Source organism: Melanerpes formicivorus, unplaced genomic scaffold (genome assembly GCF_026170545.1).
Source record: "Melanerpes formicivorus ecotype bairdi unplaced genomic scaffold, bMelFor1.0.p_v2 SCAF_50, whole genome shotgun sequence".
NCBI lineage: Eukaryota > Metazoa > Chordata > Aves > Piciformes > Picidae > Melanerpes > Melanerpes formicivorus.
Window position 1 is genome coordinate 3,329,616 of NW_027142402.1, and position 27,793 is coordinate 3,357,408.

The following is a 27,793-nucleotide window of genomic DNA, read 5'->3' on the forward strand; positions in this document are numbered from 1 at the left end:
CTGGGCAAAAATACTAACAGTGTAAGGGCTAATCTCCTGCCAGCCAGATGGGGGATGAGGAAAGTGTGAAGATGATGGAGGTTTGATTTTGAGTCATCTGTTTCCACCACTGGGAGTGGCTAAGCCAGGGCAGCTCCTTCAGCCAGTGCTCTGCTGCAGGAGACATCACCTCTCAGGGCAGGATTTGTGTGAGCAGACACACAGCTAAGCATGAGCATTATGTAGCCTGTCACAAACTGCTGTAAGACATGATCACTACCAGTGAGAAGCTGAGATGAATGACCTCTAACAGAAGGGGTAAAAGGAGGATTTTGACAGCACTGTTACTACTAGAAATTTATCTTAAGTATTTAGTAAGAGAAGAAGGAGGTGGGAAAGAATGAAGACAAAGACAGATTTCTTTCCTTTTCTGTCTTTCTCAGCAAAGACAATGGTCAGAGAGAATTAACAGAAGGAACTAAACCATCACTTGTACTCATTTTACACAACTTCAAGCACATTTGAAAAGATGCTCTCAGAATGTGAAGTCTGCTGGTGCTGAGTGGCAGTATCAACAGGAAAATTCAGCAAAGAAGTCAGACTGAGGAAGGGAAGAAATGCTGGCAGGGCCAGTGAAGGAGTTTGCTTCATTTACTCAGAAAATTCACAGGCTTGAACCTGCCACTCCTGTTCTGCCCAAAGTTTGAGGTGCAATCAACTCAGCTGGGCATGGTTAAGTCACAACACTTGTCAGTGTATGCCCCATCCTCAGTACAGGCAAGGTTAAGACCTTCAATTTTGGAGATGTTTCACAACCCTTTAATGAGAGAAACAAAGGCTGAACCAGAATAAATTATGAATAAACCCTGCAGATTAATTCCTGTGCTTCTTGGGGCTGTAAAATTCATGGTAACCCCTTCCAGCATGAAATTAGACCTGGTGTGCCTTTGTAGAGTGTCAATGACACAATTCTCTGCTTCTCACTGCTGATAGAAATATCAGACAATGACTGAAAGGCCTTTTCCAACCTGGTTAATTCCTATTCTATTCTATTCTATTCTATTCTATTCTATTCTATTCTATTCTATTCTATTCCATTCCATCCCATTCCATCCCATTCCTATCCTAACCTATCTATTTCTATTTCTATTTCTATTTCTATTTCTATTTCTATTTCTATTTCTATTTCTATTTCTATTTCTATTTCTACTCTAAAAGAGGTAAATGAGAGATTTAAATACATGTACCTAGAAACAGACTGTATGCAGTCTGAAGAGAAGGGGAAAACCACTCACAAAGACTTCCTGCAACATGAAACACTTCGGTGGTGTAATGCATCAGCATAACAAAGTGCTTGACTTCCAGTAAAAATGTCTCTCTTTTGTCACCTTGTCGTTGAGCCTGCCAGCTGAAGGCAGTTAACATAAGGCTCCATCTCCCTTTTGATCTGCTGATTTACATCTCCAGCAGCTTCTAAGGGAGTGTTTAATATGGGTAAGACACAAACATAGACAGGTAGGACACACTGCACTGTTTCTTTCAGAAGGCTGCTAGAAGGGGCCATTCAATGCTCCTCCAAGCTGATGGATGTCAGCTGTAAGAAGTAGATAAAACTTGATATTCACCTTAACAGGGTTCAGCAGGTAGAAAGTTGATCCACAGGGAAGTCAGTGTGTGCATAGCTACAGGTGCTCCAAACACTTCCCCATCTAGCAATCTTCCTATCATAGCCTCACTTTCAAAAGGACAAGTTTATGCTTTTAAACAACAAGTCTGAAAGACAGAAAACAAATAAACCTTTTTAAATGGCTGCAGCCAAGCAGGGTGTCTTCATTCCTGCACTCTGCAGCCCAGACCTCAGTAACAGGCTTCACAGGGGACAAACAAAGGTCCCTGTTTGTGCTCAAGCAATCACCAGACAACATTCCTCTTGTATGAAAATAATATACCTTTAATTTATTTACAAGACTGACCAACTGGATGAAGTGGCTGTACTTGAGATGCACTGCAAGAGCTTTCATCAGTGAACTGTGTCACCAGTCATGTCTGCATTTCCTTGAGATCAGCTCTCAAACATACAATCAAATGAATCACCAAAGGGCTGTGAAGAGTGAGATAAAAGGAATGTACACAGCAATTAGAAGAGGAAAAACCAATGAAAACCTTTCTATACCCACTGAAAGAAAAAAAGGGGGGGAGAGGATTTAAAAGGTGAAATTTGCTTCTTTCACTCCTTGGTAAATAAAGTACGAGCAAACTGAGGTTTGGACTCACTGTCAACATCTGGAGTATGTCTCAAATTGGATGCTAGTTAGTAACATCTGTCAGGTGCAGAAAAGTTCACCAGAGACCCAGTTCTTCTGGGAACCTGATCATCACCAAGTGGTGAAACGTGCATGGCTGTGAGGTAAGAAAGCAGCACTGCATTTCTTACCTTCTGGCCAGCCATCCACAACCACCAGTTTCAGCAGCTGTTCATATTTTTCCTGTCCTTTTCCTATCTCCCATCAAAGTGCATGTAAAACAAAAATACAATTAAAACAAAACAAATCACAGAAGTGCTGGGGAGCAGACAACTGCAAGAGGGAAGTCTTGGGTCTCTGATACATTCAAGTTGCTAACTTTATGCCCTGGAATGAAGATGCAGACATTGTGGTGGCAGGGTGTTGGTTTCTTTTCATCTTTGGTAATATGTTGTTTCGATTTATTCTCAGCCAGATTTGCTCTGCTAATCCACTTTGTGCATGGTCTGCTACCGTTTAAACCATCAGGAAACATTGAACTGGATCTATACAGTTCTCAGTGTGTTCTTTTAGTACATTCATTCCTTTCTTCATACATTCTTTGAGGAGGATGTTGCTAGCAGGTGGGGGGGGATAACGAGCAAATGCTACCATCTAGTAGGAGTTACTCCCAATTTAACATAATACTTTTACTAGTTCTTGCCATCAGCAAAGAAAAACCACAAACCCAACCCAACCAACCCCAAATGTTTTGCTTTCCAAAGGAAGGGGTCAATAGGACTCTAAGAATAAATTCTAAACATCTGAAGTAAAAATATCAAGTATTTTGTACCTTCTTACAAATGCTAAAATAGAAAATTACACTGGAACTGACTTAAAATTTGCTACTCTGACCCATCTAAGTCAACAACATCAACAACGACGGCACCACAGAGAACATCAGCACTTGCTCCAAGGTGTTCCAGTGAAGGTCAGTAAGTGAGCACTGCCCTTACTGTCCTAAAAGATCCACATCTGACTCTCTCTCACCACTTCTATCAGTATTAAAAATAGAAACAAAAAGAAGGAAAAAAGAGGAAACCTGGTTTTAGAGCAGCACTCTCCAGTGATGAGCCATACAGCAAATTCACAGTGGGGGCTGGGTGGGCTCCGTCACGCTCAGTCATGTTCACGGCGCAAGCTTGACCGCATGACCCTAAGTCACACACACACAGTTCTGCCCCCAGGTAGCTATGGGAGACACTAGATCAGTTTGGCAAAGGGAGGGGGTTCTTCTCATCCCTGCACCCAAAACATCCACACAAAGAATGGGTGACATTGCTACAGCTCAGCCACGGGGACCCTGAAACAGCTCCACCACCGACCCAGCCTTTGCACACACCTTTTCCCTAGGAGATTAAATATGAGCACTGGAAACCTTTGGAATCATGATTTTGGTTTCAGGTCTCTGTGATGTTGTTGTCTTTGTTATTTTAGAAACATGAGTAGCAAGCAGGTGATAGCAAAGCACTCCAGGGGCATAGGGTCTGTCCTGCTGGCTTTACTCAGGTGAGCCACCCTCAGCCACACCAGCAGTGACACTGGACAAACAAAAAGAACTCAGCGGGGCAGGGTCAGGCTTGTGGTGTCAGTAGGGACAAAAAAACATTCACAGTGTCTGTGCTCACATCTCAATTCTTCAACAGTTAATTCTTGGGTTTTGAAAGCAACCCTAGGTAACAGTCAGCGATGCCAATGACACCATTCAGCCCCAGCCTCTCACACAGTGTTGTTATTTTCAGTACCTCAACATCATCAACAACAAACAGGAAGCTGCAGTGACTGCAGAAGTCAGGTCTGACATTCCAAGGATTTCCAATGGACATGGCACTTTTCAATGGAAATTCAGTTTAAATTTCAAACCCCAAAGTCACTTAACAAGATTGCTCCTAAGGGTCTAACAAAGAACTGACCCTGAAGAGCACAATGATTTAAAAACACCCCACCACGGCTCTTCATTACTAGAAAGTGATAAAAAAGGGCAGCTGCAGAAAGGGGGAGTGGAGGAATGGAGGTTCAATACTCCTGTCTGCACCAGTGAGGATCGTGCTCTGATGAGCTCACTGACAGCTCCATCACTGATGCCTTCCCCCCATGCTTTCTGGGTTTGGGTGGTGGGGATTTGGTAGAGAGGGAGGTGCTACAGAGGTGGTGGCTCCTGTCATCTTCTAGAAGCTTCTTCAGCTCCAAGTCAGACTCACCTCTGGCCGAGGTCGAGCCCATCAGTGCATCTGCAGTAACACATTGAAGAGGGGAAAACCTGGTGGGCAAAGTTTTTTGAGGGAGTGGAGGAGAGGAGTGGGCTGTGAGACAAACAGCCATGCAAACACCAGTGTCAGTAACGGACAGGGAGAAGTGCATCAGAGCAGAGACTGCCTTGCAGCCTGTGGTGAGATGGCTGCAGAGGTTCCCCTGCAGCCCAGGAAGGTTAATGGGGCAGTAGATGCATGTCTGCAGCCCATGGAGGGTCCCATGCTGGGGCAGGTGACTGCATCCAAAGGGCATGACTGTGAAGGAAGCCCATCCTGGAAGGACTGCACCCCACAGAAGGGATCCAAGCTGGAGCTGCAGTCCTGTGGGAAGGACTCACATTGAAGGAGTTTGTGGAGGACTGTCTCCCATGAGAGGGACCCACACTGGAGCAGGGGAAGAGCATGAGGAGTCCCCTTCCTGAGGAAGTAGCATCAGAGACAATGTGTGACATACTGACCACAACCTCATTCCCTGTCCACCTGTGCCACTGTGGGGGGAGGAGGTAGAGACATGTGGAATGAAGTTGATCCTGGGAAGAAGGGAGGAGCAGGGGAAAGGGTTTTTGAGATTTGGGGTTATTTCTCACCGTCCTGCTCAGATCTGATTGGAAAATTGGTGGTGGCAATGTTGTTTGAACAAAATTGATGCTCCTTCCCTCAGCTGAATCTACTCTTTGCCCATGACTGTAATTGCTGAGTGCACCCTCCTTGTCCCTGCCTCCACCCTCCAGCCTTTTTCTTGCCTCTCCTCCTCCCCATCTCACTCGGGGCGGGAGGAGCGAGCCGCTGCCTGGTGCTTTGCTGGCCTAAACCAGGACACCACTTACAAAAGTAGTAAAAGCCACTTCCCACTGCTGCGGTGCCCACAGGGATGCGACAGACACATCAAACCACAACACACGCGGTGCCTGACTGTCCTAGATGCTGAACGCCCTCGGCCCCCGACAGGCCCTTCAGTCTAAACCAAAGCACAGTCCTGACAATAACTTAGTGGTCAAAGTCTTTTAGGGCTCCCCAGAGGCTGTCACTTTTTGGCTTTCTTGGCTTTTTTCAGTATATCACACTTTTTCCTGTTGGGCCGCCGGCACCTCTCGTCAATGCTGGGGATACATTCATAATGCCACACCTCTTCCATTTTCTCCACAGGGTAAACCGCCTCCACGTAGTGACGGATCAGTCTCAGTCGGATGGGGTCCAGCTGTTTTTTGTTACAAGCACCTGAATGGTTGTACTGCAGTCTGAGATTCTCCGGCGTGAAGAGCTCGGGGAAGAGTCTGACGAGAAGCCTGGCGGCGAAGTTGCCGACCGAGAGGCTCTGCTGCACGATCTCTCTTACCTCCTTATCAGACAGCAGATACAGAGAAGGCACAGGGAAGTCTGGGTTGGGCACGACGAGTTCATCCAGTGGTATCTTGCAGAAGTCCTTGCTGCTCCTCTCGGGCGGCAGCGGGGGCCCTTCGAACTCCTCTCGGAACCTCTCGGGGTTTATGACGTAGCTGAGGAACTCCCTGCGGTCCGGCCCCGGCACGTGGATCTTGCGCTGCTGCTGGTACGAGCGCCTCTGCTCCGTGTCCCTGCGCCGGCACCTCTCGTCCAGCTTCCCCACAAACTCCAACGTCCACACCCTGTCGTTCTTTGCCCTGGGGTACAGTATCTGCACGTAATGGCGTATCAGCTTAATCCTGGTGGGGTCGAGCTGCTTCTTGCCCAGGGACCCGCTGCAGTTGTATTGCTTCCGTAAGTTCTCGTGAGTGAACAGCTCGGGAAATAAGAGCACGAGCAGTCGGGAGGCAAAGTTGCCTATGGAGAGGCTGCTCTCATAGATAGTTTTGATCTGTTCTTTGTTCAGCAGGTAATCCGGGACGGGGACATCAAAATCAGGAGGGGGAAAGTCGAGTTTGTCAAAGTCTATGGGTACAAGCCAAATTTTTTTTGAGCGCCTACCAGGCTTTTCGTATTCGAAGCTGTCTTCCACTTTGATGATGGAGACATCGTCTGGGAGGCTGGAGGAATCGTAACAGTCATCTCTCATCTGGTCACATTCACTCCCATCCATGTAGGCGTTTTCCAGCTCGTCGTTTATCCGCTGAACGCATTGCTGCAACCAGGCCTCTTCCTCCTGCACGTCTGGGAAGTAGATCTCGGTGTACCTGCGGATGATCTGGAGCCGATGCGGATCCAGCAGCTGTTTCCCCGAGTCCCCGAAGCAGCTGTACCTTTCAGCCAACTTTCTGTGGTCAAAGAGTTCTGGGAACAACCTGTGTAACAAAAAAACACAGAACTCCCCCGGAGTAGTAGCTTCATCTAAAAATTCATTGAGATCCTGAGCATCCAGCATGTAGTCTGAGGCGATGGCATTGCTCCTGTCCAAGGACAATGCCTCCTCCTGCTCTTTATCCTCCATGAAATGAGAGGACTCCACCTGCTCAGCATCATAGAAGCTGGATGACTGCACATTCTGCTGACTGTTTTCCATCTCCCTCTGAGCCCAGAATCTGTTGAAAAAGTCATTGACTTGAGGCAAACACTCCACCTGCCACACGGCCGTGTTCTTCACCGAAGGGTAGCAAACCTCCACGTAGTTACGGATGAGCTGCAGGTGGAGAGACTCCAGCTTCCTCTTGCTGAGGAAGCCACAGGCACTGCAGCTTCTGCTGAACTCGTCGTCGCTGAAGAGCTCTGGGAAGAGCTGCACCAGCAAGCGGCAAGCCAGGTCCCCTCCTGACGTGCTCTGATCCATGATCTGCTTGAGCTCTGCAGAAGTCAGCTGGTACTCTGGGGGAGGCTTGAAGTCTGCCACGGACTCTGCTGGACTGACTTGCTTTTTAATCCTGCTAACCTCCAGAGACAAGAGGTCAACCTTACTGTGCAGCTGGGTCATGTTGGTGTTGAGGGTGTTGAGCGTGTAGAACATTTTCTGTATCAAAGAGTAGATGTTGGGGTCGGAATCCGCGGCGGCCGCCGTCAGGGCGATGGCTGCCGCAGAGTCCCTTTTGCGTTGGTCGTTCAGAGTCCGGAGGTGTGAGGGGCTGCTGGGGTTGATCTTTTCAAACAGCTCGTAAGAAGCAAACTGCTCAGCTCCCGGGGGGTTCTTCTTCTCGGTGATTTTGTGTGAGATGCCATAGAGAGGTTTCTTGTAGGATGGAGTGGTGATGTCATTGACGGAGTCCTCCTCCAAGAGCCACGTTACGTTGGGAGTCTTGTTCTTGCTTGGCTGCTCTGTGTTTACCTGAGTGGGTGAGCCAGTGTCTCTGTTCTTCATGTTTGAAAGGGGGCCCTTGGAAGGAAGAAACATGGCATTAGTAAGACTGTCTTAAAAACATTACCTCTGAATGCATGTCCCTTAAGCAGGCATTGTCACATACATATGCAAAGTCAAATACAGAATTAACCAGGTTGGAAAAGACCTTTGAGATCATCAAGTCCAACCTATCATCCAATAGCATCCAATCAACTAAACCATGGCACGAACTGCCTCATCCAGTCTTATTTTAAACACCTCCAGGGATGGTGACTCCACCACCTCCCTGGGCAGCACATCCCAATGGCCAATCTCTCTTTCTGGGAAGAATTTCTTCCTAACATCCAGCCTAAACCTCTCCTGGCGCAGCTTGAGACTGTGTCCTCTTGTTCTGTCACAGGTTCTTCTCCAGAGGATTTTGTTGTGTTAAACACAGCAAAATTAATACAAGAAAGAAGTAAAATACAGTAAAGAATTGATTAAGTTTTGATCTTTTTTTTCCCCACTTTCTCCATGGGCACAGAAATGCAATCATAACCCTCAGTACTCTTTACCCACAGGGTTCACTCTCCCAGATTAAGTATCATTATGCTTCACCTTGCAGATGAGGACCTTGGGCTGTAGAGAATTTGGGTGGCAACAAGTCAGCAGCAGAGCCAAGAATAGAACCCAAGTTTTCTGGCTCCCTAGTCCTGTGACCTTGCCACTGCCTCCAACAGCATTCCAATGCTCTTAGAGGTTAGCTTCTGAGAATACCACAAAGGCTGCAAGACACCAGAACTCTGCTGGTTTCCTTCTTTCTGATGTGCGAGGTTTCTATGGGGGCCGCTTCATAATGGTGTACAGCTCCTAAAGGAATTCCCAGGACAGCTGCAACTTCTCAGAAGTGTTCTGTTTAAAAACTCAAAACTTCAAAACAAAGTGCCAGGCACCTTAGGATTGTCTTTTTCTGAAGGGAAGCCTAAGATTTCCTTGTTTCTGGGAGGCAGGGAAGTTTAGACTCATGGCTTTCTAATTGTCCAAATTATTTCTATAAAAGCCAGTCAGGAGCTCTTAAGGAATTAATGTTCTCAGTAATTTCTGGCTGCTCCTCACTGCTTGAAATTGGAAGCAAGCATTTTCATTAACTCCCAGCAAATATTCAGGCCGGGGTGGGGGGGCTGGAGTTTGGCTTTTGCAGATCTATGGATATTGCAAATGATTCTTAGGAAGCAGACACAACAGAATCAAAATCCAACACAGAGAATCCAAGCACGAGGGAACACCGAGAGATTTTAGAGAAGACTGCACTGAAACATTTTGCTTGGCTTCTTCCACAGAAAATTCATTAGATAAAAGCCACAGAATTTGCATTCAATTATTGAAGCAAATGGGACACAGACTTGAAGCCTGAGCTGAGGGCCACAAGCAGTTTGAGTTCTAGCAAAGACCTCACTGTGTCCTGCAGTGAGGAACTTGGATTAAGCTTCCTTTCTGAAATAAAAAAGCCCCAAACCAGAACTGCAACATTCATGAAACTAATCTGGTCCCTGTGTGTACTCACACTTGGCATCTGCTTACTGCAGTGACAAAATCAATCTCATTGCTTTTTAATTTCTAATGCAATACATATTCAACTCAAAAAAAGGCTCAGAAGGATGAAGCTGGTTTCCACTCCTACTTGAGCAGGAAGCAGACAATGAAACTGAAGCTGTGTTTCCAAGTTCTGCTCTTATTCATATCATACAACCCTACATAGCACAAAGCATAGCACAAAGGCAACACATTTCTCAGTCTGCACCATCCCTGACCATGGTAGTGCCTAGGACACTTCCAGGTCCCATTTAGAAGACCATCCCTCCGGTGGCAATCCTATTAAAGCACCTTGGCTATGAGGACAGCAAGGAACCAGAGTTCTCTAACACCTCCAGCTGAAGGAGGGTGACTTTTAGCCCAGCAAGTGGCATGATTAAGTCATACTAAACCAGCTAACTAACCCTAACTGAATCAGCTCTTGGTGACTTGTGAAATACCAGAGCACAAGAGACCAAAGTGTGAGCAGACCAAGACCTACATTGCTCCTGTCTAGCTGTAGGCTCCTATGCTGGGACTGGAGCTGTCATGCACCACCTAAAATTGTCAGTGGAGAAGCAGAGGTATTCCCAGATGGCAACAGAGCTCTCCCAAATAGATATGACCCGAACACAGGTCATGAAAACCTCCCCTGACAATAAATGTAGTTCTGCTCCCCAGGCAGACACCCAGACTGAATTACACATTCCTTTTATCATTTTAGATGAGAACAAAACAAAACTGCAATTCTGGACAAAAGATACCTGCTACCTAAACACCTAGCTCCTCATTCACAAGCAATACCCCAAATATTCCTTCCCATGCAGAGTATAATTCCCTCAATTCCTTCTCTACTGAACAGCTTGCCATGGGCCACCACTCATCTGTCAGTTCTTGTCAGAGCTGTGCTGGACCTTTGCCCTAATTAACTGTATAATAAACCTTGGCAATGGTGGGGGGGAGCTTCTATTAGTGCACACCTCCCACACAGAGCCAGGGCAAAGCACTGTGTGTATTAAAGCAGCACCAGCTCACTGTCCTGCTGCACTTTGTCAGTAAGCCCTGAGCACGTTTGGCTGGACGCCGTCTCTGGAGGAGAAGCATTTACGTCAGGAGCTACAGTAGATCTCTGCTGTGATGGCAGCAGAGCTTCTGCCCTCTCTCAGGCTTCGGGTCTGGCTGTGGGATGGATTTGGTTATCTGCATTTCAGAAACACACAGTCAGTGTTCAGCTAATGGATGACAATCCTTTTGGGCTGGTATTTAAGGGTTTTCTGTTTCAGATGTGCTCTCCTTTTCTTTCCTCCTGCTTTCAATTACCTCGTATTACACAGTTTCCATCTGGGCACAGCACTATCCACAGCATCAACACATGGCTTTTCATAAATTCTCCAATTAAACTAGCATTTAATATACTTTAACAACTTTTCTGCACCACTGATCTCTGAGCACCAATGTTATTTCAGATAACACTACTCCCATTTACGATGCTCAGTTCTAATGCACCACCAAAAAATAAGCCAAGATGTTGCTCTGTGAGACTCAGTGCAGCTAAGATAGTCCTGGGTTCACACCACATTTACACAGCAGCTTTGTCTACCACCTGCATTCTTGCAAAATGCACTATTTTGGTAAGCATCCACCAACAGAATTGTGAAATACTCTCTCACATTATCTCTCAGAGTTCTAAGCCAAGTATTAGAAGTTGTTTAGTTATTGCTCTGTTCAGTGCTGAAGTCCACCTAATTTATGATCTTGATTATACTTAATAAACAAGGTCTAAATAGCTGTTAGAATACAGAGCACAATGTTCTGGGATAGGAGCAAAGAAGGATAAATATGTGAGCAAAAAAACATACAAAAAGAGTCTATAAAATCTGCAATCTGCATTTTTGGTTTCTGGGTTGGTTTTGTTTAGACTATCAGGGAAAATGAATTTCTGGTTATGAAGTGAAGTAAAATAAAGAAGGGGGGGAGGAAAAAGAGAACTATTTTCTGATAGGCATTAACTTAAGTCACACAATCACCAGCCCAACAGTTAGATAAAATAAGAAGTTGTCTACAGCTATATAAAATCCAAAGTGCAGCTCAGCCTAAACCATACACAGATGCCTGTGATGTGTTGTAAGAGATACACTACAAGCACAATATTCTCAGGAATTAATTAATTAAAGGGTTGCCCTCTGTTTGAACAGGTAAGAGTTAATGAAGCCATCCACTGAAACAAAATACTGGTACCAGGAAAAGTAATTAACTTCCCCAAAAATGCTGTTAGGATTGAGGACTATTTCTGGTTGGATATTTAACTAAACATGCTGATTCACTGGGGTCAGCCAAGAAGGAATTCTCATCCTCGTTACTGGGTCATGTTCTGATAGGCTAAGCCCCAAGTTATTATTCATTTCAGTTTGAATTAAAAAGTGTATTAAAGGCAAACAGTAAAATCCAAAGCAAGCACACTGTGGAGACCATTATGAATCTGAATGTAAATAAAGCAATTGTAAAAAGGAAAGGGAAAGGAGAAGAAAGAAACTGTGTAATAAGATTGAAATCTACCTACCGCAGGCAATCAGGTAAAAAAACCCAGCCCTGGGAAGTCAGAGAAATGACAGGCAAGAAAAAGAAGTATGAAGAAAGCTGCAGCTTGAAAGGAGAAGTGAAATGCACAAATACAACATGGAAGAACTGGCTAGGTAGCAGAAGAGCAGAAGAGGATATGTGTCTTAGAGTAGGTCATAAACTAAATATAACCCAGGGTCTGAAGTTATTCAAAAGAGGATGAATTTGAATCTAGGTTATTTTAATAAAGTGCTGAGCGTGAAAAACAGGAGGTCATTGTACTGCTCCAGAGGGTGTCAGAAGGGATGGGACTATCCAGCACTGAACACTACCCTTGCAGGAATCTCAAAGAGAACTAGAAAAATACAAGGTGACTCCTGAAAAAGAGCAGGAAAAATAGGATTTTAGTCTTGGGCAGTAAGGGCTGAGGGTGGACAACATCACACCAGTTTTCCTACGTGCAGAAGACTCTCCTAGGAACTGATGATCGCTGCTCTCTCGACTGTAAAGAACAAAGGCAGTAAGAAACTTGCTCAGTTTCAGCATGATTAATTAAAAATCTCCAATTGCTAGAGAGGTGAAACACTTCTCCAACAAGGTAACAGAAGAGATTGGGCTGGACACACACATGGACTCTTCAAACTGGGATGCAGCACCAGCAGCTGTAAAACATTCTGCTCTGGACAGGCTGAAGCGGTCTGCATCCCTGGCTTTTTGTCTTTCAAATAATACCCAGGAAAATTGTATCTGTCTCACTGACATCAAAATCCATGCCACAGAATAACTACAGCCCTGATTCTACCACTGAGGACCCAGCTGAAGGACTGACTGCATGACGTGAGAGGGGCTGTAATTGGAGCCACGCTCAGTGGATCCAAACCACTACCTGCTGCTACGCTCTCTGACCGAGCCCACAAACATGCTCCACATGAATGAATTCACCTGGAGCTGCATTTCATATCTGTGATTGCTCCCGTGTTACTGAAAGAAACACTCAGACAAGTGATGCCTATAAACCGGGCTCAGAAGAGCTGTATTTGCCTCAAACTCGTTACTACTGCTGGCCCAGTTACATGACTTGCATTTTGCCTACAGCAGCCATCAATTTAGCCTGTGAAACATGGACAGCAAAACCACGGAGTCACAGCTAGAGAGGTCACCTCTTGTGCAAAGCGTCTTTTCTTCACGCTGGGTAAGAGATCCTGCTGGCTCCCTGAACCATCACAACCAAGTGAGGTCTGTTTGCGCTTGCTGGAATCCTGCAGGCAGGTCACTGTGCCATCCAGTGAGTGTTTCTCAGCAGATCTGGAGGTCACTGAGCAGTCCAGAGCTTCATCTTCATTTTCTGTCTCTACTTTCACAGTAGTTTTGGTAGGGATTTTTACTGGAAGAAGAGAAGGTTTAGAAAGATCAGGCACTCTCTCCAGAAGCCCATGACACCCTGAAAACAACCTCCTGGGGGCTGCTTTTTCTGTCATGGAAATGTGTTTCAGAGAACCAATTGTTTCAGTTGGGGGTGGGGGGTGTTAATGACTTGTATGATAACTGGATGCTGATGCCACCCCAAAGTCAAGTTTTTCTAATGCTAGAACCATTCAGTCATCAAGTAAATGACAGCTTCTCCCCCAAACAAGAGTCTAAAGTAATACAATTAGAGTAGGAGGATTTTTTGGGGAGGGGGAGGAAGGATGCAGAGCAGAAAATATAATGAATAACAAAGATAATGGTGTATTTTAGATGGCTGTTGAGGAACCATAAATGCCATCTCTCTTGCTCCACATGCATTCTGTGTCAGGTGACAAAGTACAGCATTTTACCTTCATCATCATCAGTGATTTCAGCTGAATTCATCTTCTATCTCACTAAGGAACAAAAGAAACCAGACAAAAGTAAGTGTCAGTGTGTTCTGGAGTCAGGAAATACCTACATCTGCCTTTATAATTGCTTCTTACCTACAGCCAGTAGGCATTAACAGCCCACAGACAATTTCCAGTCTGAACATTTGCAACACTTAGCTCTTTTCAGTACATTCCATGGCCATCTAGAGACCTGTAAACATGCAAACTCTACTGCAGACAAATATATGACAGCCAGGAAAGCATTTAAAAGTGTCTGTCTTTTTCTGGAATGGAGGACAGTAGAGGTTATTTTAACCTTCTCTATAAAGTATCTTGGAAGAATGCAAGTGGAAGTTAGCTGTACTAAACTCTCCATCATCTACCAAGTCACTAATTCTTGTGAGTGACCAATGGGGTTTTGTTGGCATTGTGGATGACCTGAAGTCATCACAGAAGGAAAACTAATCATGAAGTGCAAGACACAAACTCAGCAGAGAAATAACAGCATGAAATTAAGGGGCCCCCACCAGCTTCTGACCCACCTGACAAGCACTGACGAGGGTCAATACTAAACCTTACTAACTCAGCAGTATTTATGAATTTAGCCACAGTCACTACAGCTCTTCATGAAGAATCCTAGGACAGTGTACTTCATACAGCACCCCCAGAAAGTTCCCTTGGATCTCAGGAAAAACAGACAGTACTAAATCTTTCTTACAGTACACCAGGCTTAGCTCTGGGGGATGGGGTGCAAGACCAACACATGCCAGTGCTCAAGAAATGTGACACAAGAGTCTTTTCTGATGGCCTGAGGTGACAGTAAGAAAATCAGCCAATATGACTACATTATATTCTGTAATGGCAATCAAAACAGTTTCCCAGATAATCCCAGACTGCTCTATCACAGCAGAACACCAAAAGATGGCAAACAAAGAGCCAGAAGGGAAGACTATAAAGATTGCACAAAACACTTCAGGAGGGGACATAGGGAGTTCTATTTTCTTTCTAACTCTTGCTATTCCTGCTATTAGAATAGGAAGAATGCCTTAGGAGAATTCCTCTGACACAAGCAACCTGGAAGGGGAAGATAAATGAGGATCTGAATAGCCACACTGGAGGGGGGAAAAAATGTGAAGAATAAAGCAAAACACATACCCTGGTTGATGAGGTAACATCAGGAAGCCCAAAGTTACCCAAACCCAGGTCAGACATTAAAATCAGCACTCATTATTTCACAGATTGGAAACAAAGTGTTATTGTTTTGCTTTAATTTTTTTGCCTGCCAGAATACAACTAAAATCAAATAGTCAAACCCAGCATCAGAATTAATGAGGCCAAGGAAGACTGGGTTTCATATTTGAATTCTTTGGTGTCAAACAAAGCCTGAGCTCCAACCTTTCCCTTGTTGGGAGCCCCAGTAATCTCTCTGTCTCCTTATCTGGTTTCCTGTCTTTGTGAGATTACTAAGAACTGAGGCATTATATGAAATTGAAGCAGATATAACAGCTCCTGTCAAGAGACAGGATTCATCTGTCCCTCTGATTTCCTGCCTCATAGTCCCACCTGCTCCCCCAGTCAAGCATGGGTGCCCACCTTAACCTTCAGTGAGCTTCTCCAGCTTGGTAAGCAGACAGGAAACAATTCACTTCTTTCTTTGCTGGGTTAATTTCCTTCTAATTCAGAGCAACAAAGGGTAGGGCAAGCAACTGGGCCCAGCTCTGGAGCATGCACAAGGTTTGGGATGGGAAGGAGGAATTAAAGTCTGTCATACCAGCAAGCTATTGGCTTGGTTCAGCCACTGCATGAAGCTTCTCATTGTTGCACACCATCACCTGGCTTCAAAACTGGGTAGCAACAGACTCACAAGCAAGCAGTGAGCAGACACAGAACAATTTTATCATGGCTTCCACAGGAAATCAGGGGCTGTGGGAAGGGGGAAAGCCTGTGTGGGTGAGCATGTCCTTGCACACTGATGCAAGGTTAACTGTCTTTTTTATTTGTCTTTTTGTTTTCATTTATTGTTTAAAGTCTGCTAAAGATCAGCCACTGCAGATGCTTCCAAATACCGTTTGCAGTGAATCAGTACTCATGAATAGTAATTATTGCCTCTGAGAAGAGGCAGCGGCGTCAAAATCTGGTTTGAGGTAGCATTCTGGCCCAGATTGTGAGAATAAACAAAGCTGGAGTCAAAAAAAGGCTTAAAAGAACTCAGGACAAAGTAGTGCAAAATGAAATAGAGTAAGCAATCCATTCAGCAAAGCCAGCACCTGGCAGTTGTTCCTTTTCCTGCTGAGTATACACACATACGTATTCCTACATTATAGGCCTGTTTTCCAAACAGAATATATATGTATTTACCATCCTTAGCCACCACTGAGTCAGTGCTATCTATAGGGCAGCATTTAGCTAGTTCTAGGAAGGAATGAACACCCTGTGCTGAAGCTGGGAGCCCAGGTCTGCAGCCGTGACTAGCAGAGCAAGCAGCCTTGGCAGATCCATCCTGCTGGGCTACCGCCTGACGCCGCGGTGAATGCTGTGTTCTGGTGAGAGGAGATCTGGGTGGAGGATCCCAGAACACACCAACAGCAGCTACTGCAAGGGCCAGACCCTCACCCTAACCAACTTGATTGATGCTGTAGCCTAACCACCTGGATGTCCACATTTTTAGCTGAAAAACTTTGTATTTCCACCTGGACTGGCCAAAAAAATAACCATTATGCTGTACAAAAATATCAATGAAGAAAACCTCCAAACTGTTGTTTTGCTGCTCATAACTACATAAATCACTCTTTACTCTTCCAACTCTCATCTACAATGCAGGATGTTCCAACAACTGAAGACAAAAATTAACCTGAAAACCATGTAGGAAAAAATTGCATGTAGAAAAGCATGGAAGTGTAAGCAGGCTGGATGTGGAAAGTCATTCTGATTTCATAATAGTCATTATAATTACAAATGTAAATGAATCATTAGCTTAACTAATATCCCCTAATACAGTAAGAATGCCTGTTATCAGTTTTATGGAGGTTTGCTACTTGTAATTTAACTGCTTGCACAACATTTGCACTGTTCAGTTCCTTAACGCGAGGTAAATGTGTAGGTGCTGCCTCTTGACTGCACATCACCCACCAAATATTTTAGCCCCTTCCTGGAGATTGGAAGAAATGCCCCTAATTCCTCATAGCTGACTCTAAGGATGATAAAAATATTGGGGGTTAGACATTGTGGACTTAATTTATCCCTCTGGAAGCCTCATGGTGGTACATTGCTTCATATACAGAACTCAGAGGCTTCAGTGGGAAGTATTCTACCTGAGTGCTGTTTGCTTCTGAAGTAGTGAATTGTGCTTTACATTTTGGTCAAAGATAAGATACATGTGCTTGCCAGGAACATGAAATATGTATTATAATAATAATAATAATAATAATAATAATAATAATAATAATAATAATAATAATAATAATAATAATAATAATAGGAGGATTCCCTTGCTTTCAGCTTGCAGTGGAAGATACAGCACTGCTCTTAAAGCACAGGTAACCTAATAAAGTTAAATAAATAAGGGAAATGCCTGAAAAGCTGATGTTCTCATGAGGCCAAACTGGCTAAACTTCACAAGTTCTATACCTTGAGCTGCTGTTTAACAGCTGAAAGCAGCCCCTCCTCTCACACATGCCTTCATGCAACAGGACTTCATCACTAAACTTCAACGGCATTATGCTGCATAATTAGTGTGGCCTACCCAGAGCCAGCCAAAACTGCTGTGTATCTGCTCACCCTCAGCAAGTGACGTGATTAATCAGTCCAGTGGTTAAGACACTCCCCAGACAGCCCAGTGTCTGGGGCCCTGCTCCCTGCTTCTGGGTCTCTGTCTCCGTTTCGTAGGAAACACAAAGTGGATAACCACAGCAAGCGACAGATGCTTCCCAAGGGATGCCCATGTCCTAAAAGCAGGTGTGGGTGGAAGCAGCCCTGTCACACAGTGCTCTAACTGCCCACTGATGCCACAAAATACTGTCCCTCCTCATGCTTTAGTAAAAACAGTTCCTGCATAATGCTTTGAAACCGGGACAGCAAACATCCATTCTCAACACGCAGCCCAGCAGTCCCAGGAGGAGAGAGGGCTGAAGGCAGGCTCAGGCTGCCCAGGAGCTGCCTCCTACTCGGGGGGCATGTTGCTTTCCAGGCTGCCTCTCCAAATGCTCTCCTGCTGGGCTGCAGAAGCAAGCCTCGAGAACTGGGAGTTCTGGGCTCTGCTTTAGGAGCCAAGGAATCCACATCTTTTACTTCCTAGCTGTAGCACTGGGTTCAATAATTTCAGCATGGCAATTATCCTCAGGGTACATTTGATTCCTTCAATTTGTAAGAAACAATGCAACTCCAATTCAATTCAACTGGATTGCACACAAATACCACTCCAAAACTGAGCCATGAAATGTATTCCTTAGAGGCAATGTTTGCCTTCTTGCTCAGTTCCATGGGCCACTGATTCCACTTGAAGTATCACAGAGTCTTGACAAGGTCACCTCAATAAAACAAAATAATGCTAATTTGTTTTCTGGTCTTTTTGTTTGGACTTGTTGTGTGTGTTTGGGGCTTTTTGTTTGGGTTTGGTTTGCATTTACATCAGTATTTTTAATTTCTATTTATGTATCCCTCTATCTCTCTACTGCTGAAGCTCTCATCACCATGCTCATTGCTGCGACGCTCAGCGCAAGCAAGTCACTCAAAAACATCACTGTCAGGATGCTGCCTGAAGCATTCATTACTAATGGTACAGATACACCTAAAGGAGACAGAAAATGGGAGGGGGAGAGATCTGTATTGTTTGATTTGTGCACCTGACTAGTTTGTACATATTTAGTCAGGTTTCCTTCTGAGTTCCATGAGCAGAGAATGTGGAGAAGGCTTGGGAAGCTACTCAAGAAAGCAGCAGGTTAAGGAGGTCTGATTCATGAAAGCACCTAAATTAAAAACAACAAAGATAACTGGTTTCAAATTGACTTCCCCATCTTAAATAAGCTGTGAAATAGGAACCTTTGCCTCGGTTAAGTGAACAAGAAATGCACATTACAAAGAACACCAAAAGCAGATCTTTCTGTCCTGTCAGTTTTGAAAGCTGGCTGCTAGTGACAGGAGCGGAGTTTGGGAGTCACATTTATTCTTGACATCCAGTACCAACGTTTGAAACACGAAATACCTTAGCAAACAGTATCCCAACATTACAATCATGTTCCAACTATAAATACATGTTTAACAAGTCCTAAAACTCTGAAGAAGGGGGGGGGGAGTTAAAAAAAAAGGTATTTTTGAAAGCACCAGCAGATGTAGTTGGAAGCATTACCCTTTATGGACAATAAAATCCCTATACTTAACATAGTTTGAAAACCTCCTTTGCTGCCATGTGGAGGAGGACAGGAAGCCTCAAGACTTCACTGAAGACAGCCTGCAACAGGGGCATTTTGCCAGTAGGACTTTCAGGGCATGTTCTCAATTTGGGTCTTTTTTTTTTCATTTCATTTTAGTTACATCTGCAGATGCAGTTTCCAGTTAAAAAAGGGAAAAAAAAAAACCCAAATGGCTCTTCTCAGTTTTCCCACAACTCGCCTAAAGCTGAAGCATTCTCAAGCTATCCCCCAGAGTTTATCAAACACCAACTGAATTCTGCAGTAAAAGACTAACCCAGTTTATGGCCAGCATTAATGTGTCAGTTTTGTTTTGCTTCAATTAGGTGTCTTCCCCCTGGTCTATTAGGAACATTCTGTCTTCCTCAATGCTTCATTTTGTCTCTCCTCACTCTTCTAAAATACTGTTCCACCTGAACTTCCTGCAGACAATTAAAAACCAAGACAAATTGTAACTACTGGGCTCACCTAAGCTATGATAATAAATAGCAAAACTAAAAAGTGACACTAGTCCAGTGCCGAGTCTGATTTAGCAGGGGAGAAAAGGAAAATGCACCAACATATATTGGCAACTCATTTTGTTTTATATAGATGCAGTCATTCACATAAACTCAGAATCTGATGACTAGGTATCAGCCAGACGCAGAGGAAAGGCTGTTCTTTCCCTGCTTAAATGTCTCTGCCCTAGGGGCTGGGCATACCCTGGTTTTTAATAGGTGGCAGCAGCAAATTCTACCCCCAACCTCAATCCAAAAAGCTCTGGGACTGCGTCAAGGCTATGTGGAAGCTGTCACATGGCTGCTGGCCCGCCGCCGGCTCGCATTCTGCTGGTTCAGAGTTTGTTCCCTTCTATTTACAAAAGGTTGTGTGGACATAGCGCAGGGGAAAGTAGGGTAGAGGCAGCGGGCAAACCGGGCAGGGGCAGCGGGCGAGCTGGGCAGAGGGCAAATCAGGTGGAGGGTGAACTGGGCAGAGGCAGTGGGTGAAGTGGGCAGAGGACGAACTGTGCAGAGGCAGAAGGCAAACTGGGCTGCGGCGGCCGCCCGCGCTGGCCTTCTCTGATCCCCGCAGTGCCCGATCCCCCAGAACCCCAGGATCACCACTCGAGCTACTGCCAACACTTGTACCAAGCCGGAGCTCGCCTCCAGCCCTGTTGTGGCCCCACGCTGCCCCACGGGGTCCCGAGGAGGCACCGCGCGGCGCCTCGGCGTGAGGTGGGGGCGGAGGCGGTACCACGGGGGATCAGGGGGAAGACGGTACCGGCTGTCGGGGGGCGCAACTCCCTGACAGCCCTCACCGCACCGCACCGCCGAGGTTTCCCTTCCGCCCCCTGCACCTCCACGGCTCCCCGCGGAGGGGCGGCGGCAGCGGCGTCCGCCACGTGTGAGCGCGGCGCGGCGGCGAGGCCCCGCCCGGGGGGGGCGGAGGCTGCGGTGAGGACGCCCCGCGCGCCCCGCACGCGGCGGCCGGGGCCGCTTCCGCGGTCAGACCCACGAGCCCGAGGCGGCGGCGGCCGCGGTTGGTGCTTCCGGTCCGAACCCTGCCCGGGCGGATCTATGTGGCCGGCGCGGGGGGAGGCGGGGAGGGGGAGGGGATAAGGTGAGGCTGGAGGTGACGGCGGCGTGACCGTTCCACTCTCCCCTCTCCTCCGCCTCCTCCTTCCCCCCCCACCTCGCCCCGCAGATGGAGGCAGTCGAGCCGGGCGCGCCCCGCGCCATAGCAACGTTCCACGCAACGAACAAAGAACCCCCCGTCCCCAGTAGCCCGCGCCCCGGGGAGGCGTGGGGAGGCGGAGGGGACGCGAGGGAGAGCGGTGGCGGCTGGGGAGGGGGGCCCCGAGCCGCCGCCGGGAGGAGGGGCTGGCCCCGCGCCTCCCGCTCCCCAGCGCTCTCGCCGGCGCGCCCCCCGCTCCACCGTCCCCGTTCCTCCCCTACCCACCGGGGCGGCGCTCCCCGCCGAGGGCCGCCCGAAAGCGGGACCCCTCCCGCCACCCGTCCGACGAGCGGCGAGCAGCGGGACTTACCTCGGCTGTGCGCGGGGGCACGGGAGCCCCGGGACGGCGGGGGGGGCGGCTGGAGCGGCCGTGGCTGGTGCCCGCGTTTTCCCCCCCCCCCCGCTCTTTGTGTGCGAGGGTCCGCGCGCTGCGCTCTCGCGTGACGTGACGGGACCGTGTGTCATTTCCGCACAAGGACACTGAGCCCCGAGCCGCCGCGGCCAGCGCCACCCGCCGCCCCGGGGCAGGGGCAGAGGCGGGAGGGGAGGGGGGAGGAGCAGGCCGCTCTCCCCCCTCCCCCTCCTTCCCCACCCCTCGCCCTCTCCGGCGCTGCCACTGGGGACGCGCGGCTCCCACTGGAGACCCCTCCGCCCCCGCCGCCCACTCGGCGCCGCGCTGCCAGCCCCCGCCACGGCTGGGCACCGCCCGCGCCGCGATGTCCCTTTCCCGTCCTCCGGCACCCGCGGGCAGCGCGGCGGCCACGGCCGCACGTGGGGACACAGCTCGGGGACGCGAGCGGGGGCGACGGGGACCGTGGGCGGCGGCACGCTCGCCGCGGGCGGCCGCCGCGTGGAATCGCTCCCTCGGCCTAGCGGGGGCCAAGGTGGCAGCGGCGGCCGCGGACTCGCGTGGCCGCGGCTCCGGCGCCCGTAAGCCGCGCACGTGCACGCGGGCAGCAGCGGGAGCAGGTGTGCGCGTGCGCTGCCCTCCCCGGCAGCCGGGCACCGAGCGGCCACCGGGCGGGAAGCGGGGGCGGCGGAAGGGACACACCGTGCCCGGTGACTGGGGGCGGCGAGCACGTGGCCGCGTAGCCCCGCAGCACCCCTCGAGACGGCAGCTGCCCACGGGCCCATTCGTGTCTCGCCGCCGCTCGGGGCTGTGGGCAGCCGGGCCCGCCCGGTCAGCTCAGCCGACTCATCCCGAGGCGGACGGGCGAGCGGAGAGGCCACCCCGGTGGCTCCCTAGCCCGTGGTTGAGCATCGGCCGTGGAGCCTGTAAATACATCGTGCCCCGTGATTGTGCTCCGGGGCAGCCGCGCCGCCGGTGCGTGGGGAAAGGCGAGGAGAGTCGCGCAAATCGCTGGCGACAGTCGCACGTAGTTCCCGCGGGCCACTCGCCCGGCCGGGGACGGCTGCTCCCGCGGCCGCCGGCGCTGCCAGCGCTGGCTGGAGGCACCCGTGGAAGTGCTGCCTGTCTTGCACAGAATCCCAGCGTGGATGGGGGTGGGAAGGGACCTCTCGAGATCAACTAATGCAACTGCCCTGCTAGAGCAGGATCACCCAAAGCAAATCACACAGAACACGTCCGTGTGGGTTTGGAATCTCCAGAGGCAGAGACTCCACAGCTTCTCTGGGCAGCCTGGTCCAGTGCTCTGCCATGCTCAAAGTGAAGAAGATTTTCCTTATGTTTAGTTGGAACCTCCTGCATTCCAATTTGTGTCTACTGCCCCTTGCCTTGTCACTGGACACCACTAAGTCTGGCTTCATCCTCCTGACACCCTTCAGACACACAGCATTAATGTCCCCTCAGTGTGCTCCATGTCTTTTAGACTCTCCTGTTAAGGTGGATGTTCCAGTCCCCTATTCAGTAGGTCTCCACTGGACTTCCTCCAGTAGTTCCTTGCCCTCTCTGAACTGGGGAGCCCAGAGCTGGCTGCAGCAGCATTAACATGGATTTCTGCATCTATTGCCAAGGGAAAAGGCTGTCGTTCGGTGCCTGTCTGAGGCTTGAGCCTGTACTTGCAAAAAAAAAAACCCAAACCCTGAACTGAAGTCAGTTGGTTTAATTCACATCCAAGCTTTAAAGAGTTGATGCTCTTTTCCAGCACCGATTTCACAAGAGACTGTTCCCATTCTTCACATGTGGGGAGCGGATGGCAGCGATGATTTATAAAAGAGGGATCACGTGCTCCTTTAATTAACTATCCTTGTAGATTTTTATCTCCCCTGAATTTGACAGGAGCACAGTAGACGCTACGCGAGGCTGGCAAATCCTACGTGCCCTTTCTGCTAACAGCTTGTGGAAAAACAAACAGTTCCCCAAAGATGAACAAATACATAGGAAAAGTGGGAGAGGGGAAGTCTGGATTCCTAACCTCTGGCCAGTTATGGCAATTCTCGCTTTTTTGGCTCTCTCTAACGACTCTTGAATTAGCAACATATCAAAACTTGACAGCTTCTCATGAAATGTTTTACTTTACACAATCAGCTCGGCTGCTTTGCTGCCATTCCTGCCCAACAGATTCATTTTGCCTTGTAATAAAAGCACACAGCCAAGTGCTTCAATTATATTGTTTCAGTTCCTCTTTTTTTTCTTCCCCCCCCAGTGAAAGGTCCTCGTCTAAAGGTGCTTTATAAAAGCCATTTATTGTTTAAAAACACAGGTGAGGATGCACCCTGCCGTGAAGGGTGAGGGATTCCAGCAGGTATGCAGTAGAAGTGGCAAGGACAGTACACACCAGGCAAGTAAATGGGCAAGTGGAACGTAAGAGCTCTGGGAACTGCTGTGCATTTAACAATCTGGAGACTGCTGAAAGTCCACTTGGATGTGTTCCTGTGTCACCTGCCCTAGGTGATCCTGCTTTGGCAGAGAGGTTGGGCTGGATGGTCTCCAGAGGTCCCATCCGACCCCTAACACTCTGTGATAAACCTTCTGTTTCTGATCTTTGCAACTGAAGCACACTAGAAGCAGCCTAGGTTTTTGTTTGGGGTTATTTGTTTGGCGGGGTTTGGTTGGGTTTGGTTGGTTTTGGTTGACTTTTCTGTTTGGTTGGGTTTTGTTGGGTGGGGGATGTGGGGGGGTTGTTTGCTTGTGGTTTATTAAAGCAAATATAAACCCCTGCAAATCGATTACCTGTCTGGAAAAGAAATCAGATCAATCTTCTGCCCCATAAATAACTTAGCACTTTCCTAGGTGCTTCCTATTTCCTCAGAACTGCACAATGAAAAGAATGGCTCTTAAAAACCCAAACCTCTTCAGTGTTTCAGATCTTCAGTGCTCCCTGCAGCAGCAGTTGTGTAAAATTTCGTTCTTATGTTGCTCTTTCTAAATTTGGCACTCAGGGCTTTCAGCAGGTTTCCAGAGTCATTCATGAACAACCCTAACAGCTAATAGTTTGTTGATTTTAACTTTGACTGCTCTCTTTATTATTGTTATTAATAGCCAGCTGCTTAAAGGAGCCCTTCAAAACAGGAACTCCCAGCATTGTAACTCCTGCATGAATCACTTGAATGAAGGATTCATTTCATTAACAAGTGTACTGCAGTTAGCAGATCCTTCACTCTGTAGAGATGAAGATCACCTCCCTGAAACTTTGGAGTCTGTTAGCACTAGGAAGACTGAAGTTTACATTGTGATTTGCCCCCTCCCTTTATTGTGAGGCTAACTGAAGGTTTACTTAAAGGGTACCACATTTTAACACCTGGCCCAGCTGCTAAGTAGTGCTAGATCTCAGTTGGGTTTTACTTGAACGCTCCACTAAGTGGGATTAGGGAAAAGCAACCATAAGGCAAAAGCAACTCAGTGGAATCCCAAACCCAATTTCAGAGCCCTTGAGAAAATGCTTGCCAGTTTGAACTCCACCTCATTTCTGCTCTATAGTGCTGGCCCGAGGCACTGTAGCTACTAGGGACCCAAGCCCAGGAGGAGACCTGAAGGGCCTCAGCTAAGCATAAAGAAGCACAAGCATATTGTTGCAGTAACAGCATTCACTGCAAAGGGAGCCAGCCAAGTTGTCTCCAGGCAATGCAGGTAGCAAGCTTAGATTGGCTTCCCAGCCAGACAAGTCCCAATTTTTTTTCACCATTTGAACTTGTGCTACACAAGTCATTTATTCAAATGTTCATTTTTTCCCCCTCCCCTTTCATGCCTTTGGCTCAAAAACCACTCAGTGGCACTGCGGCAATCTCTGGAAGATTCCGGGTCACCGGGGAGGGGAGTTGTGGTGCTCCAGCAAGAGAACTCTTCAGGTAAAAAATCACCATTGCTCTCAAGTACAGTGGGCCATTACTCACCTGAGCAAACTCCAACCAGACTTTAGCCATTGCCACCAGCAAGATGATGTGTTCTGAGCCCCTGGAAAGCTGAAAGCGCTGCTTGCAGCTGTATGCGGCTTTATAAGGGTGGCCTATGGAGGATGCTTAAACATCTAACCATAGAATCTGCAAGATGCCAGACCCTCCCCTTGGACAATATCCTCTCTGTGCCAGTTCAAAGGATCTAGTCAGCTAAAGATTCCTCTGGACAGCGGTGAGGAACCACGGTGGCTGCCAGGGAGGTGGCAGAGCTGGCAGTGCTCATTGCAGGCCTGAGCTGGGAGTCAGAACATCTCGGTATGCTGAAGGCTGGTACAGCAGCACAGAGCAGAAGAATGAGCCTAAATTTAGAGGCCTTTTTGCTTCCTGTGCCACATAAATCTGGAATAAGCATGACTCTAATGCAAAACCTTCAGCAAGACTTCTTACAGATCCTTGCAATAGCCTACAGCACTCAGTAGGCAGAGTCGTGACATGAGATGTTGAAAGCACTTTCAGCACCAAAGAATTCTGGCAGTTTGATTCTGTAAAAAGTATTGCTAGGGTACCAGGATGTCGTCTATCACTTTTCTCTGCCACACATCTTAAAAACAGGCCACCTTGCTGCCAGACACAAGTGTCACTGGGTCCAGAAAGAAAGCAAATGGAGAAGCAGCCTTAGTGGTGAACACACTCTGGTGTCCTCAGCCAGGCCCTTGCAACTCACATGCATTTTACATCAAGACCTGACTGGGAAAAGAAGCCCCTTGCTTAAAAAGACAAGCCCCCACCAGTAACCAGGCTTCCTTCTGCCTGCTCTCAGAATGAATTTTGGTGATTCCCATGTTGCTGGCCACAACAGACAGAGGTGGGTGTCCACACTGGTGAGGCAGCTCAGAGCCCAGCAGTTGTCTCATGGAGCACAGCATGATTTCTTTACCCACATGTGGTTGGGAAGCTGCCACTGGAAGGGTGCTTCACCCTGGGCACTGCCTAGTGGAGGGCGGATAATATTGGCTGTGGGTTCCTGGGTGCTGGCCAGGGTTCAAATGGGCTGGGTTGCCCTCTCCAGGGAAGTCAGGTATCCAGCTGAACTCTTTACACCCTGAGTGCATTGTCAGGAGTCAAGCACTGACTCACCAAAATTGGGCAGGTGGTTAAATGAGGGAGCTTAGAATTCACCTTAAATTACTTAGGTGTGTATTTGATATAAATAAACTTCAAAGAGTCTGAACAGGTTTGCAAAAAGCCCAGCAGAGAGCACACAGGTTTTGAAATCTTCTGCCTTGGATTAAGTTTAAAAACCAAAGTGATTTTTAGGAGTTTCAGGGAATCTGAGTCATAGAATAATAAAATGAGAGTCATGGAATCTTAGAATCGTTTTGGTTGGAAAAGAACTCATAAGATTATTGAGTCCAACTGTCAACCTAAGGCCACCATGACCACTAAACCATGTCCTGAAGTGCCATTAAAAAAATCCCCAAAACAAGTCCAATGAACAAATCTGCTTTGCAGTGAAACATGGTCTGCAATTCAATGTTTAGGAAACCAGAAATACCTGATGGCAAATAAGGCAAACATGATAACCAGCTTCACACACTGCCAGCCAGACTAGTCATAGAATTGTCAGGGCTGGAAGGGACCTCAAGGATCATCCAGTTCCAACCCCCCTGCAATGGGCAGGGGCATCTCACACTAGGTCAGGTTGCTCACAGCCACATCCAGCCTGGCCTTCAAAACCTCCAGGGATGGAGTATCCACCACCTCCCTGGGCAACCTGTGCCAGTCTCTCACCACCCTCATGGTGAAGAATTTGTTCCTAATCTGCATCTACCCATTTCTAGTTTTGCTCCTTTTTCCCCAGTCCTATCACTACTTGACACCCTAAAATGTCTCTCACTAAAGGACATGTATGGACATATTGCACAGGAGTATTTGGGAGTCCTGTGGGCCCACAGGCAGCAGTACTGAACAAGCAATGTCCTGCAGGCAATAGCCATACATTGCTATAACCCTGGCAGAGAAGAACAGTGGCAGGCACCTGAGCTTCATTTGTATTTTTAAACTTCCTGTGGCTGCAAGCACTGTCGGAGGGTTGTCTGCCAGCAACTGGGTGGGAAACACTGGTTTTGATGCCAGTTAATATAATTGCTTTTTTCCTCCCCTCTCTGAGAAACAGAATTGTTACATAAGCCTCTTGTCTTTCTTTTTAAACAAACCTACATCTTGTTCTTCAGGACAATGATAGATGGTGTTGGAAACCTCTCAAATTTGCCCTCCAGACAGACTTCACAGCGATGGGCAGGAAACATCCTAACTGTGCTTCTTGCTGAATCAAGGATATCAAAATAGAGAACCCACAACAAACCAGTTTGTCTCCAAGAGCACGCGGGGTGGAAATCTTACACTTCAGCTCACAGTAGAAGAGGTTTGAAGCCATGAACATTCATTATAAAAATTCCTTTTCCCAGCCTGAAGCAGCACCAGAGCACACTGGCAAGACAGCAGATATGTAACAGTCAAGCACCAAAGGAAGGAGAATTTGATATAAAAGCTTAAAATGAAAATCAGATCAAAGCTGCAGTGGAAGACGGAGTAGAAGGGAAATGTAAAGGAGCTTCAAGAATAGAGTAACGAACCCAGTGAGCAACCAAAGATCTCCTTCTGCTCTGCAGCAGTT

The 27,793-nt window shown here is 47.6% G+C and overlaps 1 protein-coding gene across 1 annotated transcript; it reads right to left on the bottom strand.

Annotated features, from left to right (window-relative positions):
* Positions 1-1,909: 1,909 nt before the first annotated feature.
* BEND3 (BEN domain containing 3) lies at positions 1,910-21,374 on the bottom strand. The gene is made up of 4 exons (XM_068160477.1): positions 21,131-21,374; positions 13,682-13,726; positions 13,025-13,248; positions 1,910-7,790 (listed from the first exon to the last, which is right to left on the bottom strand). The coding sequence occupies exons 2-4, from the start codon at positions 13,713-13,715 to the stop codon at positions 5,538-5,540; spliced, it is 2,511 nt and encodes an 836-aa protein (XP_068016578.1). The 5' UTR covers positions 13,716-13,726; positions 21,131-21,374; the 3' UTR covers positions 1,910-5,537.
* Between the last annotated feature and the right edge of the window lie 6,419 nt (positions 21,375-27,793).